This window comes from Syngnathus typhle, linkage group LG2, assembly GCF_033458585.1.
Source record: "Syngnathus typhle isolate RoL2023-S1 ecotype Sweden linkage group LG2, RoL_Styp_1.0, whole genome shotgun sequence".
NCBI classification, from domain to species: Eukaryota; Metazoa; Chordata; class Actinopteri; order Syngnathiformes; family Syngnathidae; genus Syngnathus; species Syngnathus typhle.
The window spans coordinates 12,025,193-12,045,957 of NC_083739.1; the positions used below are offsets into that span (position 1 = coordinate 12,025,193).

The 20,765-nt window shown below is 39.4% G+C and overlaps 1 protein-coding gene across 1 annotated transcript; it reads right to left on the minus strand.

Moving 5' to 3' along the window:
* Positions 1-490: 490 nt before the first annotated feature.
* On the minus strand, positions 491-14,769 carry pudp (pseudouridine 5'-phosphatase). The gene is made up of 4 exons (XM_061272381.1): positions 14,647-14,769; positions 13,242-13,460; positions 11,442-11,671; positions 491-1,922 (listed from the first exon to the last, which is right to left on the minus strand). Exons 1-4 carry the CDS (start codon positions 14,714-14,716, stop codon positions 1,746-1,748), a joined length of 696 nt encoding a protein of 231 aa, XP_061128365.1. The 5' UTR covers positions 14,717-14,769; the 3' UTR covers positions 491-1,745.
* Between the last annotated feature and the right edge of the window lie 5,996 nt (positions 14,770-20,765).

A 20,765-nucleotide genomic window follows, 5' to 3' on the forward strand; every position in this document is an offset into this window, starting at 1 on the left:
GAAGCTGTCATGCAAATGAGTTTGAAGAAAAAAAAAAAAGCTTACGTTTGATGGCAGAATAAAATTAGATATTGCACTAACGCTAAGGTTATTGCATTTTGAGCTCCCGGTCCAAACAAGGAGCTGAACTGTGGAACGAGCGCAAGCACTTCATCACACAGCCGCCGATTTACACTTGGCAATTTCTCGAAGCATTCAATGCATACATCACAAAATACAAATAGCCCTTGCCATTGACAATTTCATCACACAAGTAATGTACGTGCTGCCTATCAGAAGCTACCTTAGAAGATCTTAGCTATTAAGCGCATCCAACAAAATTCATTGCAGATCTGCTTACCGTTGGCTGAACTATGAATGAATGCTGGTCAACAGTCAGAATAGCCAGAATAAATCAGTGTGGGTGGGATTATGTATAAATGGGCAATGCCATGACATCAATTAAGAACTGTTTGTTCACAGACACATTTTCTGAAATAAGCAGCACACATGAGGTTGGCTTGGTTTAATTTGGCATTTCATAGGTGGTCACACTTGACAGAAACTTCAGAGTCCCAACTAGTTGTATACAAGCATTTGTTTTTAAAGAAAGGAAATTTTCAACAATAATGTCTGATTCAAGGATTTGGTTTAGCTATCAGAGTAAAAGGTGACATTTCCGTGCCTGGCTATAACGGGGCTGTGGATTAGATTATTTTTCGCACCATAAAGTTCATTGATTTTTTTAATTTAGAAATGATTTCATATATAGGATGCACCGGATTAAAAGGCGAATAAAATAGAAGCTATGCTGCAACAAACTGAGGTTGACTAGGGTTGCGGTATGCATCCACTAGCCAATAACCAATGAGCCCTCTGTAAATAATCGCGTTTCACAAACCATCTCCCATAAAAGTGATCGGAACTGACTAAAGTTCGATCTAACACATTGGTACTGATTACTTATGTTTCCCTTTCGTATCGATTTGTACATTTATTCGAGACATTAACGGAGAAGCCTATTTTGAAATTAAATAGCATTGTGCGTATAGCAGCTATCATGATAGCATTAGCCACCCGCAAACTCCCATGAGCCTCAGCTCGCATACTCCCATGAGCCTCAGCTCGCATACTCCCATGAGCCTCAGCAAAGTAAACAATCACGTTTGTCAAACTTTCTCCCAAAAAAGTGATCTGAACCGACTAAAGACTGAATTAACACATTGGTGCTGCTTATTTATGATTCAGTTGAATATTGATCCGTAAATGTACTCGAAAACATAAACCGAACAGCCTATTTTGAAATGAAATAGCCTCGCGGGTACAACAGCTATTCAGTGACGCCCCCTGACCACGGTTGCCGTAATGCTGGGAAGCAATGCGACTTTGCAATTTACTAGTCGTCCTAAAACGTACTGAAACCTTTTGGCAGAGCGCTGTGTACCAGTATGGATCAACAAACTCATCAATTGATCCACATATAAGGCGCTCTGCATTATAAGGCGCACTTTGGTTTTTGAGTAAATCTTAGGTTTTTAAGTGCGCCTAATAGTGCGGAAAATACGGTAGTTGTGTCTAATGCTTTTATGACAAAAAAAGTTTAGGAATGGATGCGTAAATAACTGACGACCTTGAGTTTGAGATGTTTGGGGCTAATGTCATTGAGAGTAAAATATAACACCTAGTTCAAGAGCTTTGAAACATTTACCTAAAATAAGACCTAAAATAAAAGCGATAGTGCCAAACCACCAAGCTTTGCAATAACATCAGATAAATGCCGGTAAGCCAAACAGCTGCGGTTCAAATTCCTCCATGCTCTTAAGCTTCAGTGTAGCCTCCTGAGTCAAAGCTGGATCCAAGTTCTCATCGGGAACCATCACCACCTGCATCCCCGCAGCCAAGGCCGCCCTCACACCGTTGGGAGCATCCTCGAATACCAAGCACTGTGTGGGGTGACAAGATGGAGGGCAACAAAATGATACTATTCCACAAGTTCATTAGGCAGACGGCAGAGCTGAGAACAAAAACAAATGCAGGCAAATGGGACACAGAGGCACCGTTTGCATTTCCGATCTGATGAGCTTGACATTTCTCGCAGGAGTGCGCTTGACCTAGGGGAGGCGGTCTAGCCATTAAAAGTGCAATTTGAAGGAAGATGCCCCCACCAGCCCTACTCCGTTAGCTTTGTTTACATTTTTATACACTGCACGAAAACTCATCGGAGACATCGTGGGCATTTCGAGAGCCATGACTCAGACGTTAAAACGGTTGGCCGCAACTCTCGGAAGCGTTTAAAATGAACTTTTAAATGTATGCATTTTAAGAGTTGAATGAGATTTACTGCATATTACTGGAGCCTACCGGTGGAACGACGCCGTGCCTGCAATAGGCATGTTGTCAAAACCACCATTATTATTACCAACACGTTTTGCTTGTTATCGACCAGAACAAGGTGAGACATGAACTTTGTGAATACTAGCGTTACCATTCGTTGATTTTTGTAACTAGATACAACCTGCAAAAGCTTGCAGCTTTTTATTAACAGATTCTCCAACAGGTCGTAGGTGTCCGGGTTTTCATTTGCCAAATACAGTTGTTGGGCTATCACCTCTCCAAAGGTGAAGGTTTCCAAGCATGAATGAGATAAAGAAAAAATAATCTGCATCACCTTGACACATAGTGCGGCTCTGGAACAAAGCTCTGTAAAAAGCACTGGATTTTGCACTGGCGTTGCTACTAGGGGAAGGAAGCTCGACCGTACGTGCTTATTAAAAGTCAATGTGGTTTGGGACAGTTTGACGTTCACAATAACGTGGTTGCTGTGTCAAACTGCATTGCAGCAAAAGCTAAGCCAAAAGCCTTGCTTTTATGGTTGATCCATGTTCTTTAAACTATGGTCAAAGTCGTAGCACAGATATGACCAAATTTGGTTTGCTTGGTCTTTGAATACACTTTGTCCAGAAACCCAGCCACTCGCTTTTAGGAATTATTGACTATTTTGGTCAGCACAATCATGGATTTGATCAGTGATAGAGAGTACATTCCTATTTCAGCTTTCGGTTTTTCCTGCTATCTAACATTTCATATAGATACTCGCCAAGCGATCCTACTGCATATATTACACTTGTGTTTATGCAAAACGGGTCTGTGTGAGCCTCCTCCAGGTCCTCGGCCTTCCCCCCACGGACCAAAGCATGCCTATCAGATAGATTAAAGTGTCCACTAGTGTAGTTTACTTTCTATTTGGGGCAGTCTAGTATTAAGCGGGAGAGAGGAAAAAAATAAAGCGGGGCTTACCAATGTGGTGCTCACGGTAGCCCCAAAAGCCACATCGGTAGCTGGTGGCGTGGGCCTGTTCTAAAAATAGCTCACCAATGATAAGACAATTGTTATTTCCCAGGAATGTCGTCGTGGTGATCATTTGAAAATGTGAGCACTGCATATTGGTATTTACTTATCCATTTCCTAAATATTATAGGGTCATTAATATGATCGGTGTCTTCAGATAAATGAATACCGTTAGTTGCTATTATTGACATAAAGGCCGACCGATGCTTTTTGGATATTTGGCGGAGTAAAATTATGATACCCAATAAATTGTCTGATTATTCATTCATTCATTCATCCTCCGAACCACTCACAACAGTCGCAGGGGTGCTGGAGTCCACAAAGATGGAATGTGCCCACGATTCTCCCTGTTCAGAATGTGAAGCCTGTTCTGATGTTTGCCGCTGTACATTATAAATAAACTCAGAAGGCTTGGGAGAAAGTGTGGTGATGAGATGAGAGCAAAGTTGAACTATTTTGTCAATGATTTGATCCACCGCGTGTGGAAAATGAAAAGAACAGAGTATGAGCCAAAGAACAACGTCTTCGTAGTAAAGCATGGAGGACTAGAACATTATGTTTTGGGCTTATTTTGCTGCAAAGGGTATAGTGTGATATCACTGCATTGAGGAAACAACAAATAGAGCAATGTACTAACATGTGATTTCCAGCATAACAATAATGCGTTACATAACTCCAAGGGCAATAACGTCATGGGTCAAGAAGGAGCACACTCTTGAAGTGGGCCGGACAATTTACAGAGCAAAAGCCTGCACAAAACATGCGAAGCGAGCTGATGTTTCTAAGCGGCAGCTGAGAAACTTGAAGGATTTAGAGATTTCAGCAAAATGGGGTGAGCCAAAAGCTCTCTTGAGCTTCGTGCAAATTTGGTGGCCAACTCCAAGAAATCGCTCAGCAATGTGCAGGTGTGAATCCAATAACTGGCTGAAATTCTATTTTCTGGAGAACTGACAATGTTGGTTGAAATTTCTGTCATTCTTATGACAAACTTTTCGTGTTGGCTTTGGCTAGAGCTTTTCAACCGATAATATGCATTGATCCATCTTTTACCAAGAGTCTTACTTACGTTGTCGTGACCCGGATGGCCAAAGCAATCACATGTGAAATGGCTGGCACAAATGACGCAATTTTGTGGACGGAAGCTGAATTGTTTTGATTATTAAGTAAATAACACAAATCTGTTTTGCTCTGATGACATCTGTGGCTTGGAATAGTTGCTGTGATTTGTGGATCTGGAGCTTGGATCTGTACATCCCACACCACTGCAGCTCTTTGACATGCAGATTCATGTGGTCCGAATTTTGCAAAAAGAGATCTTCACACAGAGAGACGCCAATTATTGGCAGAGCAATGCTGTATGTGGGCGATGTTATAAACAGAGGCTTGCGAAAGCATTCAAATTCCTTGATTTTTTTCCCCTATCAGTATGAAGTAAGTTCTGAATTGATATCTTACGTACATTATATTTTACTGCTGTCAATATTCCTAACACAAATGCTGCTAAAACGGCCATGCTCATCGGTGCAGCAAAGATTGCTATTAGTGACTCCACGATCGCACGGCTGTCAAACTGTGAAACGTTAGTTAATAAGCTGACGCCTACATCAGCGTTAACGCACATAAATCACCGTTCTGTCGTTCTGTTCGAGACTGAAGAAAACATTACGTGCTTCAAGTGTGTACCTTGAGCAGCGGCGGGTGAGTAAGTGGCAGTGACAGATTGTCCGCAAAATTCCTTAAATGATCTTGAAGCCAAGGGGGTAGGCTTACGCAAGGGGTGTCTAACATTTCACCATCGCTGTTCTCTGTCGCTCTGCAGAGACCACAAATAGTCGCTAGTGTTAATGAAGGGCTCAATAAAAATGGAGCAAATAGTTTCTAGCAGAGTTGGGACTATGTCATGATGTGCAAATCACAAACAAGGCTCAAGTCTGCCAAGCTTCAAACAAGCAAGGGGCAAGTGACAGACAGAAATCTGGCTGTTATTTTTGTTCAACTTTCTCCCTTCAACTGTATATCAAGAAAACTTATGAAAACAGTTTTTCCCCCCTCTTGGTGACATCACAAAGCCAGCACATGGGTGACGCAGAGACAAATGACTCTTCATTTGTTATGTGATGCCTTGGCTATTATTGTCACAACCTGTCTCAGTTCATTTTGGTGTGTCTATGTTGCCATGGTTTATGTCTACGTCTCTGTGTACTTGCCTTCCCCTCCTGTGTCTACTCACAATCTTTGTAATCAGTCAACTGCCTCTCAATCAATCAATCAATCAATCAATGAGCTTTTATTGGCCAAGTTTGTCCATGCCAAACAAGAAATTCGACTCGTTGCCTGTCGCGTATTTAAGTCCTGTCTGCGTGTGACTCCTGGTCGGATTGTTCTTGTCTCCTTCTCTTTCTGTTCAGTTATTCTCATCTCTTGTTCTTCTGTTCTTATCTCTCGGTTTCAGTTAGTTCAGTCCCTGTGTCATGAAGTCATGTTAGGTTTGTCTGTTCCCCTTCATCCTCCCTTCCAAGTCCCTTTTCCCTCAATAAACCCTGGTCCAAGCTGCATCTGGTCATCCCGGGTCCATTCCATCCGTGACGATTATAGACACAGTCTTTCTGATCTTCCCATTTCTAGTATGACGAGCTCGCGATTTGTACAAAATACAGCAGCAGCAGCAGCACCAGCAGCACCAGCAGCAGCACTTTATAGAACAAAACTGCTTGATCAAATTACCCTTTTATTTGCTACCGATCGACTCCTGGTCAACCTGACTTGAAGGTTCTGCGAGCCATATCATATTACTTGTCTTAGCACATTTCTATCATGTTGACTTAATCGTGCCTTATAGTCCATCTTGAGCATTACGCTCAGCATCTGTTGGTCATTTAGTGACTCGGAGAGCTAAAAAAAAAATGTTGGCAGGGTCTACTGAATAAAGACTAACTCTATTCAGTATTCTGCAATGGACTACCCATGGAAATTAGAGTATGTCCCTAAGTACAAATGTTAAAATCTCGATACTTATTTCTACACTCTGACATTTTGTTTTACACGTCTGTCAGACTGCAAGGATTCCCTCACACTGCCTAACATTTGGATTTTGGCCTCTCCTGACCCAAGTGAGGCCATCACCGTTGCTGTGGAGGATTCTGTCTCAAGGAGGACCACATTCCCTCGAGGTGTCCACCGGCAACGCTGCTTCATCTCATCAAATTGACTTTCGCCAACCATATATAAGAATTTGCTGTTCTTGGTTTTTACCATCTATGATATCTCATTTTTCATTCATTTTAGGGTTTTGTATTTTATGGAATGTACAGGCCATTGATCCAACCTGTTGTTTGTATGTTCTCAAAACAAATTCAATTAGATCAATGTAATTTGTAATGATGTTTGCTAAACATGTTTCGTTTTACTTGTACATTGTGGCCTACTTGCGTCAGACCTCTTCAAAATAGAAGAACACTAACTGGTGCCAGATGAGGGGGAACGCTGGGAGTTTCACTTTTCCATTCACATATAATATTTTGTCTGAGCTTATTTCAAAGACACAATTCTTGAATATTTTAGGGCATTGCAGGAAAAAAACAGTGAGCCAGTCAGGCCCTTTTGATTATTTCTACGGAAGCTTTTCAAAACAACGTGGCAGTCTTTTAGGGCTGTGCTCATACGGCTCTAACTTCTGGGTTCATTACAACACTACATTTCCAAAAGACACAGTTCCATTCAATATTTACTGCACAACTCAAACCACTCACATGCACACAAGTCGCCCAGAGTCATTATCAGGCAGCATGTTATTTAATTTATGACTCAGTGTTGCTATTATTTCTTTCAAAGAAATGCATTCTTTCAATGACTTATTCAGTAAATCTTGCCAAACATGTTGCTCCTTTTTACATGGATTTTATTATTTTACCACAAACTCAATATGACTCAAAGCAACATGTTTTTGCCAAGTGTTAGCACATATTCGCATTTCTAAATTTTAGGGCTTTAGTTGCCCTTTATCAAATGGATTTGGCTTACATTTTAACATTGCCTCCTAACCGTTTGTGTTACCCTAGTGCAGGTGTGTATTGGCGAATATGGTTGGTCTAGCAATAATGGGCCAATTTGTCATTCAGAAAGTAAAGTTCTTGTCCTAATTGTACGTGACTTGTACAGCTAGATTAGAACAGTGTTCCCAGTGGTAATGCCTTTTTGATTAATGACAGGACCAGAACCAGTTTGCTCCGCTCTGTGTCGGTCTAAGCGTGAACTTGCTATTATGTTTCATTAATCTTACTCAGACGTCCAAGTGCACCTATGGTAAAATCTCCTGGCTCATTATCAACGCTGTGTTTGAGTTCTGAGAGAAAGAGAGTGCACCTTTTTTCTATTCTATCTTTCTATTCTTTCTCTGAGGAAGCAGCGCTTACACAGCCTTAGTCATCTGCGAGGCCCTTACGGTACAGCACTCGATGAGAAATGTGGCTTGGGGGTTGGGTGAGGTTCTTTGTGCTGCACCTGTTTCCTTTTTGCATCCATGAAATCACACTCGGTGGCTTTCCATCCACCCATTTAAATTCCAATTTTCAAGAGTTGCAATTATAAACCTGCATGGAAATTCTACAAATTCAAAAAAGGACCTAAATTTGGCCTTTTTCCCGCTTGAAGCGGATGCAATTTTGAAACCAATCAAAAAAAGGACAAAAAGGAGCAAAAACTTATTACTGCGTCTTGAATATTGAATACATGTGATTTTAAATGCCAACTCCCATTGAATGAGTTGATCACCTGTGGCTGCCCGTTCAGACTGAATGAGAGCTACTCTCATGTACTCTTGAGTTGTTGCGATACAATTTAACAAAATACTAACAAAACAATGACAAGTTTTCTGGATATTAATTCCCCAAAACAAAATTACAAAACCGATTTTATGCACAAATGGAAAGTGCGAGAAAAAAACAGATAACGGGCGATTAGGACGTTTCATCTACCTCACTTATTTTCATCTGCTGGTTGTCGAGTGAACCAAAAGGAAACGGGAAGATTGAGCAACAGAACAACTGAAGCCGCCCCGCATTTGCTCACTCACGCTTATGCCCGCATACACAAGCATGCACTTGGCTTTGTCAGATGAGCCAGAGAGTGACGCGTCATCATTTATTATTCCAGTGAACACGCTGTCGAATCCCCCCTCTGAGCTGCGGTTTCATATCTCATCAAGAAAAATGCCAGCTCAAACCAAAGCTGGCTGCAGACAAAAAAGAATCGGGTGTGCGGTGTCACAGGCAGACCTATTAGTAGGAAGAAATCCTTTAAAATGAATGAAGAAGGGCTGTGAGCGTTGACCTGCCAAATTTACCTCATTGATGAGACCACAAATGACAGGCTGATATGAGAAGAATGCCATCATCTTTTCCTTAACACGATGTTGCCCTTGGCGATCAATCAAATATAATTTGAGTTGTGCTCAATGTCACGCTTTCCCTATACAGTAATCAACAGTATGTCACTCTTTCCCCATACAGTATTCAATAGTATTTGATGACTAAAAAAAGATCACTGGAAGTCAAGTAGAATCCCCCGCTTGGCTCTTACAGAAGCCAGTTTCTGAAAATATGTCTTAACCAGCCCATGCATCTTCTAAGTGACCGATAGAGCTGAATCAGGTGTTTTACAGTCCATGCACTAACAGTAGACACAAGGGGGACTGCTGGCCACTGATTAATTCAGCCTTTTGTTAGCGCAGACCAACACACACACTTTTGTCCTTTAGTATGGTCATTCACACCAGTTTTGCGTGAGGTTGGAATCTTACACCTTGCAAGGTCATTATTGGCACAATACAGTCTTTTTTCTTTAGTGAACCATAAGTAATATAAGAAATAGACTGCAAATGGAACACATTTGTGGCATCGGCTGAATTTCAACTTAAAGCTAAATAAGACTGTAGCAATTAAATAATTTCATATTGGGATGAACTACTGGAAATTCTATCAAATAATCGAATACTTGGATAAAAGTTTGCCTCCCCCCCCCCCCTTGGTTAATGAACAATTATGAGTATAGAACTCAAATTACTCAAGAACTCGTATCACCCTTAAAATAAAGAGGAACCTCTAAAGGAAGACACCATCTATTTTGCAATACTGTCGGACTTTAAATTAATCCCAGTGTCAGATAAATATTCCCATTGAGATTAATTATTGTATGTGTTTAGTGTATGAATAATTCAACAATTGTTGTAATATCAAACCTTCAAGGTAATTAAGTGCAGGTAATTGTGCAAATGTCTTAAACATTTTTTAATTGACTTACAAGTGTAAGCAAATGTTTGCCGCTGAAACAAGAAAACGCATTCATTTTCAACATAATTTGTACTCATCCAGCAGCCTATCCCAGTTGACTTTGAATTCATTTTTATGAGTATAGCACTTTTGCTACCCATCAGGGGTCCCAAACAACTGAGCCGTCATCATTTTGAAAACCATTTTTAATCGTTTTATCTTTTCAAATTATTGGCAGTGTATCTTTTGTGCTTTTTTTCCTACCAGTTTAGGGTTATCAAATAAAAAAGCGCAGCAGCTCAAGTGGGATTCATAATAACACCTCCATTTGCGTCTGCCTGTCTGACACATCAGAAGAGGCACCATTTATAATTGATGGAATGTGACACAAAACATTACTGATTTGAATTCTGTTTAATTACAGCATTACTGTGTGTCTTTATAAAGTATTGTAAAACATTATAGAATGCAATTTGTCCCTTATTGAATTATTTATTATACCCCTCTGTAATGCATGGAACAGATGAAAGCAATTTGCATTCATTTTCAGTTGGGAAAATGTGATCTGAGATACGAGTGTTTCGAGGAAAAACCGTGGTTTGTCACGAAGAAAATCCAACTCGCATCTCAAAGCGCCGCTGTTTAACATGACTCTAATTTCCTTCCAGCAATAAATGTAGCACATTTATAAATGTAGTTCATGACATGAGCGCCCCAGCATATGTCATTAACTACATTTGTAAATTACTAGCAACATTATCAGTAATACCTAACAATCATGCTTAAAACTGAGTAGGTTCAAGTTGATGGTACCCTTCACCTTAGAAGGTTAATAATGGTGGAGGAGCTCAGCTATTCTAATAGCAGTGTATTAAAACAAGATCTGTCAAATCTGACAAAACGACCTGAGATTTGCATGGCTATAGAGTATCATTGGGAGTATAACAGCAAGTCTCAACATACGAGTGAAGGGTTTATTCCTTTGACTTACACTTTTCATATCGTGCATCTTTTATTGTCTGATATCAGTCGTTTTACTTTTGCAATGTACACTTACGATAATAAATATCTTAGTGTCCATTTTTTTGTAGATTATATGTAGGTCCTTTTGTGATTTAATTCTCATCGATTTTATTGCGTGCACGGTGACCTAAGCGTTGCTGCCATTTGGCTCAACTTTTTGCGACAGAGCATAATGTTGCCTGCTGTATTTTTAAACTGTTATTGCTTTTACCCCTCGCTGTGTACCAGTTAGCAAGTGGCCATCATAACCTACCTTGCCCCAACAAGGACATCACCACATTCTCTCTGGCACATCCTTTTGTGTTTCAGAATTATATACAAGAAAATAGTCATAGTATTCCCACATTGAACGGATTATGGTGACAGTAAATGAGAGCGTGACAAAAGTTACAGCAAACAGCTATAATACAAATAATGTTATTTAGCATTTGTGCTAAAGTAACATTTCTGTGTAAAACAAATAATATAAATAAGTAAGCAGCTACTAAATTGGAGGGGGAAAAAAAAGCTGTCCTCAACAGCTTGTGAAAAATCACTGAGGTTCCATAGACGACCAATCTGCATTCTGTTTTGTTCCGCAGCCCTGTCTTACATAAGTAACTTCTTCCTTCCCGAAGGATGCATTCGTTTACCTTCACTAAAATACCTCAGCTGGCCAAAATTGTTTAGAGCATCATTATCCATAGCATGTACTGTATATAGTCGCATCATTACTGCAATTTGTCACTCATTTCCCAAAATACAAAAAAGGCCTGTGACCTTGGATGGGTTAAATTCCCAAAACATTATCATTTGATGAGTAAATATTGGAAGATATATGCTTACGGTATCTGGAGAAGCCGGGGGCTTGAATCTGCTCGCACAGACCAGGAAGGAGTCAGGCTGGGGTTTGGAATTTTTCACCTCAGGGTCATCTCCCCGGACAATGTGGTTGAACAAAGCAAAGAAATCTTTGTGCTGGCTTGTCTTCAACTCGAACGTCGCACTTGCTGAGCTGGTGGCTACGGCGATAGGGATACCATGCTTCTTCAAATGGTTCACCAGCCTCTCCACCCCTGTACAAGACAAAAGTCATTTCACTCAACCTCATCATTGCATGCAGTATTACTTTCCGAGTGAAAGAATGTATTAGTATTAGTGATGAAATGCCAGAAAATTTGACCCCAAAAAATTATTTGAATGCAACATGCCAGTCAAAATTTATTTTCCTTTATTCTGTGTATGAACATGAATAATGCAAATATCAATGGTATCGGATCCCTGAAAAAAAGATTCAAGATTTCGACTTACGAACATTCGTAGATACGAGAAGAGGCTGACTCGTATCTATGAATGTCCCAAAATGCCATATTGCTTTGCAAGTTCATATTATTAAGCGCGTGTCACATCATACTGTACATATCAGCACTTAGTAGTTCCCCTTTTTTGCCACAGCCCCGCCGAGCACCACTGTTTCATTTGCACATAGTTCATCTAGCGCTGGCCCTGTCTCACTGACTCAAGCCGCGCTCTTGTTTGTTCACATACTGTTCCACTCATTTTGGAGCTTGGCACAGTAAGCACCCCAGTGTGTGCAGTGCATCTTGTATAAATTTAGACCTTTCATGCAAGGAAACTTCATTTAGCATGGCTGGGAAAGTAAAGGCTAATGATAGCTGTACTGGGGGTGGCAAAAGGTCCAAGACAAAAAACACCAGGCAATCTCCATAGAAACAAAGTTGCCATTATTGCACTGTATATATTTTTGTTTTATGTTAAGACCGTGTATCTATAAAGAATACTGCGAATATCGTGCTGGGATCAAAATGACGGCAGTCTTGCATTTATAAAAAATTTTTTTTTCCTTTTATCATTTTAAAGAATTAGGTTTATGTTTTAGAATGGATACACCATAAATAGCCAGGGTTAAAAAAAAAAAACTAATTCAGAGCCAGGAGGGAAGTTTGCACAGTACACAGCCAGCCGCTCCAATTACAAAGACAATTTCTTAGTACAATATATAATACACAAGTTCTTAGGCAATATGCTCTTACCAAGACTAAACCTGCAAAATTCACAAGACTGTACTTTGCATTTTTGACATTGACAAAAGCCTAATCGTCTCTCAATGTTAGGGAAAACTAAGCATGAAATGTGTGTGTAGAGGGGAGAGGTTCTATGGTTTTGATACTCTTTAATTTCATTAACATACATTAGTGTTGCAACAAACAGTTTATTTCATTAATCTGATGATCATTTTGTTGACTAATCGATTAATCCGATTCTAGACTTGTTATTAGAATTATTCGAAAAATTAACATTTCTTCAAATAGACAGTACAGAAAATGCACTAAAGCATGTTTATGATTTGGTTACTGAATTGGTGCATAACATGTAAAAAGAAAATCGGCAAAAATGTTGATTGCCATTTCAAAAGAAAAAGCTGATGTTTTATTTATTTTGTGCTTCTAAACAATAATTTTATCATGAAAAATAATTAGCAAATTATTTGATAATCCATTCATCATTGCAACTCCAAATTACATTAAAATTATTTCCTACGGAAGTGACAAGCCAACGTGTGTGATCACACAAACAATGTGAAAAACAGTGGGGGGGGGGGGGGGGGGGGAAGACTATGCAGACCTGGCATGAGTTTGGCTGAAGGAAATATCCTCTCCTGTATTTCTCTGGTTTCAGTGAGGAGTTCCTCTGCCGACATAGGAAGCTCCAAAGTGTCTCGGATTAATTGAGCTGCATCCAAAGCTTTTGCACCCATAACTTTGGACTTCACTCCCCATGTGTATTCCTTTCCAAAGCGGTCACACACTGCCTGGAAGGACACCGTGTACAGTCGCTCGGTGTCTGAAATGACCGCATGAACAGAAAATTACACACTTTGAACTAAATACATGAAAAATATAACTAAACAAGTACATTGCTTATGTCGAACTGAATACTTTTCAGGAGATCACAAAAACAGTTGTTAGTTCAATCATTATAATAACATTGCATCATTAAAGATGGCAATTCATTTTTCAACATTTTGGATAGGTCAAAACTTTGTAAATAAACAAAAAATAAATATTACCCATACTATATGTGGACTGACCAAATGCATATACAGTAGATTTGGAAATATATATATATATATATATATATATATATATATATATATATATATATAAATAAATAAATTTCTGCATATCTACGCTAATCGATTTTTTATATATATATATATATATATATATATATATATAATTTACCAAATTGTGATTAAGAGTTTCTAGCTCAATGCTACATGTAAATCATAATGATAATCATAACACAATGCTAAAAACAATGATCACACAAACATTTAAACGGGTTCTGTAAAAATGCACGTACACTTTTAGTACATATACATTCACAAAAGCTTGAACATCACAAAACAACCTGTGTTTACACAAGGGAAATTAAATAACGCGTTCTTTTGGTTGTGTAGAATCCGAATTCTAGGTCATCTGAATTTTAATAAGAACTTCTCGACTAAGCAGCTTTATAAAAACATTACTACTGAACTGAGCCATTATTTAGAGTAACGTCATTTGTTTTAAGTAATCAAAAAGTTACAAAATGTTGTCACTGATATGGGATGGACATAGTAAAGTGGTCCCTCACTACTTTGCGTTTCGTTTATCGCGGCTTCACTGCATCGCAGATTTCTTTTCAAAATTAATAAAACATTTAAAAGTCCAAATAAAACTTCTAAATTGAGGAAAGGTGTCTAACCCTTAGGATAATGCAGTATTGCTCCAAGAGTTCGTATACATTCCTTCAAAAGTCAGTTTTCGCGTGTTAGAACGATCGCGAATTTGCAAAGTACCAGTACTTCATGTTGGTGACCGTACTTCGCGGATTTCACTTATCACGGGTGGTTTTAGGAACCCATTATCCGCGATAAACGAGGGATTACTGTACTTCCAATGCTGCAATAACGTATTATTATAGTCTTCGTGTGATTGCTAAAGTAACACAAATACTTTGTGTGTGAACGGGTTTTGCAGGGTACCTAGTAACAATCCATCCATGTCGAATATGACATGGCTCACACGTTTGTAGTCGCTGCCTGTCACCGACATGGTTGAACCTCTGACTTCCGTGTTAGAGTACGATATGAACTAAGCGGAAATACGGCAAGTCAGACGCGCCAAAAAATATTCAGCTCACTACAATGACTCACCTGTTTATGAATGAGAGGGTGTTAGCGACATAATTCATAATGATCATATCTTAACTGAACTATAAATGTAAGCGATGATACATTTATCAGAAGGAGGAACATCTATTTAATTTAATACTTGCTGCGGTCACATGAAACTATTTTTGTGGAAACAATATACATAAAAGCCGTGCACAAAATGCTGATTTGTGGCCCTTCAACATAAATTCTGAACAGTTGGATAAGAAAAATCTCCTTTTATGGAAATAGTGAGGTACAGGAATAAGACGGTACTAAAGACAATGATCTGGACTGAGACACATTAGTAAGCCTTATTTTGTTTTAGGCTAGTGATTACAATTGCAGACTCTGAAAGAGTTGGCATTGTAGGACTTAAATGGGAACAGACTTAATCATGCTATTTTAAGCGTTCCACTGTAAATTATTATATATATATATTTATATATATATATATACCAAATATATATATATATATTGGTGGCAATGGCTGTGTCTGAATGTGCACACTATTCCCTATAGACTGCACAATTACGGGGTTATACCATTTTGTAGGGGTGTCCAAATGTTCGGGGAGCATATAGGCACTTAAAATTCCCCACAATGTAGTGACCATCAATGTTCACTCAAAAGTTGAATATACATAATGCATTGAAAGCAGGAAAACAACATTTCGCAAGTGCAAATGACACCACGGAAATAATCAATTTATTTTACTAAATTGAAAATTTGTCTCACAAAGAAAATAGTTTAAAACAAATATATTCTTCATTCACAAATCTCCTTGGTGTGTCACTCTGAGTATCTTGCGACTACGTACTCGCATCACTAGCCACACTTCAAAAACACACCGTCGGCAAGTTTCTTTCATCAAGTACCATCATGTGAAAATTTTGCCTACATTAAGGAAGTTTGATTCCATCTTGCAAGTGAGGAGGAAAATGATGCCGAAAAATTATTGACTCCATCCAATCATTTTGAATCGTTCCCGAAGGGCAAATTTCAAATAGACATAGATCAGGTTCAATTCCAGGTGACCCACCATTTCAACAACATATCACTATTACATATCACACGCAGCAAATGTGTAATATGACCACAAAATCAAACAATTTCTTCTTTATTGCTGCACCTGCCTGGTGCCTGAAATAACGATTTCACAAACTACCTTTGGTCTCTGTGCCATTTATAAAATTATGATTGGAGTGTGGAAATGAAAAAAAAAATCACACCAGAGAATAACTGACCACTGTTTTCCTAGTGCCCACCATTTTTCCACACAAAAACACCGTTGCATTTAAGAGCAATACACCTTCATTTATCAGGATAGCATTTCCACTGTGTGTGGGCAGGATGGAGATACAGTAGTTCAGTTATCAGTTATAAAAATAGCTATCCGGTCTCGCATGACACTGCGAGACAGCAATAAATTCAACAAAAAGTGGAACGCAACTGAGTAAACAAAGGTGCTAACTGTCCCTGATGATTCTGAGGATGAAAGCGGCTCGAACGGGGATTCGTCTGGCACTGTCGCAACACTCGCCTCAGCCACTGGAGTGGGCCTCATCATTTTCCCTGGACCATTTGCCAGAGGGCCTTTATCTTTTTGCGCATCTGCCTGTGGTCTCCGGGGGCCAGGTTTCCAAACGTCAGCTCACTCAAGCCGACCGCTGAAAGACTCAAGCGTGTCCTTGTTTGGTCCCCTGACTTCCCCTGACAATCATCTACTCCCAGTCTACTTTTCCATGAAAGGCAGTCTCACCACCTCCAACTTGACTGCGGGCAACTCTGGTTATTTTAGTGTGCAGTTTAATTATGCAACTGTCCCGTCACAATCGGTTACCACCCCGTCACATTTGTTTAGCGTATGGCTCATCTGTTTGTTGGTAATACTGTATGGACACAACTCAAACATCTGCCTGAGAGAATTACATAGGTGCTCGGGGAACTGGCTTAAGCCACTGTATGCCAATACCTACGGCATTCTCTTTCACTTAGAATTATAAATCCTCTCACGTCCCAAAAGTGAAGGATTCCCGGTCTAATTAAAATACACTGAAGGAGAAATGGCAAGGGTACTTCAAGCCCAAGCAAGCAGGGAATTACGGTACTTGGATTGATCGTGAGTATACTAAGTAGGTACCAAAAAAATAACAGTGCAAAGATAATATGATACAAAATAACACAAAGCTGTCTGTTAGTGAAGTGATAGCAACAGATATCAACATTCACAATTTCTGAGAGTCTGAACATATAAATAGTGATGTGGTGATATCATCGACTCAGACACTGTTAGTTTTCATATCTCTGTCTGGAATGAAATTCTTCTAAAGTCAGAGAAAGGGCGTTCTAACTCTAGGCCATTTGAACATGATGGGCTGGGCTCAAACTGCTCCATAAGCAAATTCATGTGGCATAATCCTCTTATGTATAGTAACACGCCACAAAAGCTTTACAGTATCTTTAATGACTTCCGAGATTATTTTTATTATTCCACTGTAGTTCAACACAGTTCATATTTTTCGTCCGACTTGGGCCATTTTGGACTTTTGGTTGTGTAAGTGACCTAAAAGCACAAATTAAATATTTGCATAATCCTAATAAACAAATGCCAATGAGCTCTCTGTTGCTTTCATCAAATCTAGATTTTATTTTCATTAATTCATCAGTGTATTTCATTCATATTTCCTTTGCACGAGTGCACCACACAAGAACGAGACAACACGCACATGCATGCAAATAGAAATGTCAGAGTGATGCAATGCGAAAATAACGATCCACCGCCGTCTATAAAATATGCAGAAATGAATGGAATGCCAGTGAATTTCTGTCGAAAGGCAAGGCAGATATGCTTTTCTTGGTCTGCTTGGAGAATGCAACCCATCGCCCTGGATATGTTCTTCAGCTGCTAAAAGTAACTGACTGCGGAATCCGTTGTCACAAGTCCAGTTGGCTCCTTCCATCCGACCGGGTCTAAATTTTCGATTATAGAACAGCTGTGTCTATCTATCTGTCTGTAAATCAGATCCGATGCACATAGTAAGCATTCCCTGTCCACTTTCTGCAGCACGCTTTCAGTTTCAGTTTGCAAAGAACTATTTTCATTGAATTTTTAGGATTAAAATTACATTCCAGCGGGAACTAATACATTGAAGATAAGCACCTTTTGCAAAGTTGCAACGCACAAATCGAGTATTTTCATGCACGGATGCCCGGCTATAATTCCAAGCATTTATTTACCCGCACACTCCATCTAACCTCTCGTTTCTCAGTTTATCCCTTCATTACACCACCTGCTTGTTGTAATCTCCCGTGGTTAGAGCATATTTATTTAACATGATGTTATTCAATTCATCTTCATATCACAGTCATGATGTGATGGAGATGTAGGAGGGAGTAACAATTACTCTTTCACTGAAGAAGGCTTCAAGGGCCTCTCATGATATGTGTGGTGACTTTTGGGCCTAGGCTTTAGGTGGCTTTTTAGTGACTTAACCCACCTCTAATAACACTAGTACGTCATTTGCTGATAAGTATATCCACATACAAAAGAAGCCATTGTGTAGCATTGTAGAAGAACATTACCCGTCTTTGACAAGGAACACCATCGTTGCAAAATGAAAAAGCATTTACAATTAATAGAACCACTATAAGAAAATGTTGATAAATTATTTCAATAATGTATTAACATGCAACAGAACGTAATTCAATTTGTTCCAATTCTAGTGTCAACATTTAAAAGCATCTATTACAAGAGCTTTACTTGTTAAAGCCGTGTATTTCGTTCCTCTCAGTTAAACCAAATGAACAGCAGAAATTTGAAATGATTTGATCTTGCTTTTCTGTCAATCAATACGTACTTTCCTTGTGGTGATCACTGAGCCCTGAGGACAAATTCCATGTTTTTTTTTTTAGTATGACAGATGATAATGCTTTGATGCAGTCACTAGCTCTGACATCAAGAGACGTTACAGCCATTTGTAATTCTCCTCCAGATGATTCTTTGATAAACAACTGTGACACTTCCATGGGAAAGCTAGGCCCTAAAGTCACACACGCAAAAAAAACACACACACCGGCTGCTGTTTACATTGTGATGATAAGCTCGTTAAGCCTCCGCTGCTGATTGGTATCGCCCTCAGCTTCAATTCCCCAGTCGACCATTTGTCCTGGGTGAGAAATCAGCAATCACCATTTTAAATGAGGAACGCGGATATGAAATGCTAATTCAGCAATTTAGATCAATACTGTTCCCCTATAGGAATCAAGTAAAGATGGTGTTGGTGCTGTCCTTGAGCCGATGACACGAGTAAAAACTCTGAAACTAAAGATGCTTCGGTCGTGGAATTCCATGCGCCAGACGTTGTGCCACACTCACATTGTGGTTTGAATAAACAATATTGTTTAAGATCGGTCTTTTGAAAATGGAGCTCCTCGTGGAAATGATACCGTTAGATTTGAGACACGCCTTTTTTGAAATGTATGTTTGTCATTGACACAATGTCAATGTTTACATGGACACATATTCAGATAGAAGGACGGATTGAAATAAAAATGCATTCAGGATACTCCAGTCGGTCTCAAGCCCATTCCGAACAACATTTTATTCCGAATGAGATTTATACCGATTGATAATACAGGAGGGTTGTTCAGAATAGTAATTCGCAAAGTAGGACTGGACCTATGGTCAGAAAGGTTTGCCAACTTGAATGCAAAACTGTTTATAACTTAGTCCCAAAACGGAGGATCGTAGCAACCACAACTTTGGTTTTCCTGTGCTTTTTCCATCTGGTGGAAGCAGGCTGCCGCATCATGATCTGTATTCTGCACACATTTTCTACCTCCACCCCTTCCTGCTTTCCCCAAAGGGTTCTGCGTTACTGACAGACACAGCAACTAATCACAAGCTTATTTCAGACTGATACAGAAAATGATGCTCAAGATAATTGAGCCCATGATTTGATACTAATTAGACTGTAATCATGAATTTGTTATATTGGAGTGCGTAGGATTACATCTTAATAAACCAGAGCAAATTGGTAAGCAGCACAAAGGAGTTGGCGCTGAAAATAATGGTGATCACTTTATTTTGTAATGTACCCATATTCTGATTAAGAACATCCTCTTTCCAGTTCATGGGTTGGGCCCTGTTACTCGGAGGGAGGCTGTGAGCACTTGACGCTCAAGTGCTTTATAAAGTCTCACCCTCACTGATTGCTGTGGTAATTATGGCTCTTATTCAGTAACATCTCCATTTTCAATTACAAGGTTGATTAGCGGGAAAGAGTATTTATGTTTTATAGAATTAAAAAGGTTGACATTCACCAATATAAAAATGATGTATAGTGGTGATGGTAAATATGAAACATGCCTTATACCATTTGAAAATAAGTCCTTCTCCTTGATCTTGTCAAAAGGGCAATGGTGTCACTGCATATTGATATATAAGTGGTCATCCTTAGCACCTAACCTGGTCAGTCGATACAGAACCCTCCACATTGACGTGAAGTAGTCCTACTCAGCTCCTCTCCTGGAAGGTCAATGAAGAACCCTTACAGGAATAACGTCACTTCGATCATAGCCACCTCCAAACAAGATGGAAGGTGGATGAGAGGAGAAGTGGCAGTAAAACAGGCCTAGATGTCAAGGGGGCATGGCCAGCAATTAGTTGCCATACTTGGTATGATTAAAAAAAAAAGTCTTAAGTCGAAATTCAAACATTTCTACAGTATCTGCTCTAATTTCTGTTTAAAGAGCATTTCAGAGTACTGGAGCGCAAATGGACATGGCATTTTCATTCACTCAGCAAAATTGGAAGGATCAAAGTGTGTATCTAACAAAACATTCATATCAGAGCTCGGGTTAGTTCTCGTCAAGAACGCTGCTTTTTGAAACGACTGAATGTATCTTTGAACCAGAAGCAAAATGCATGAAAGATTCTAGATTTTGGG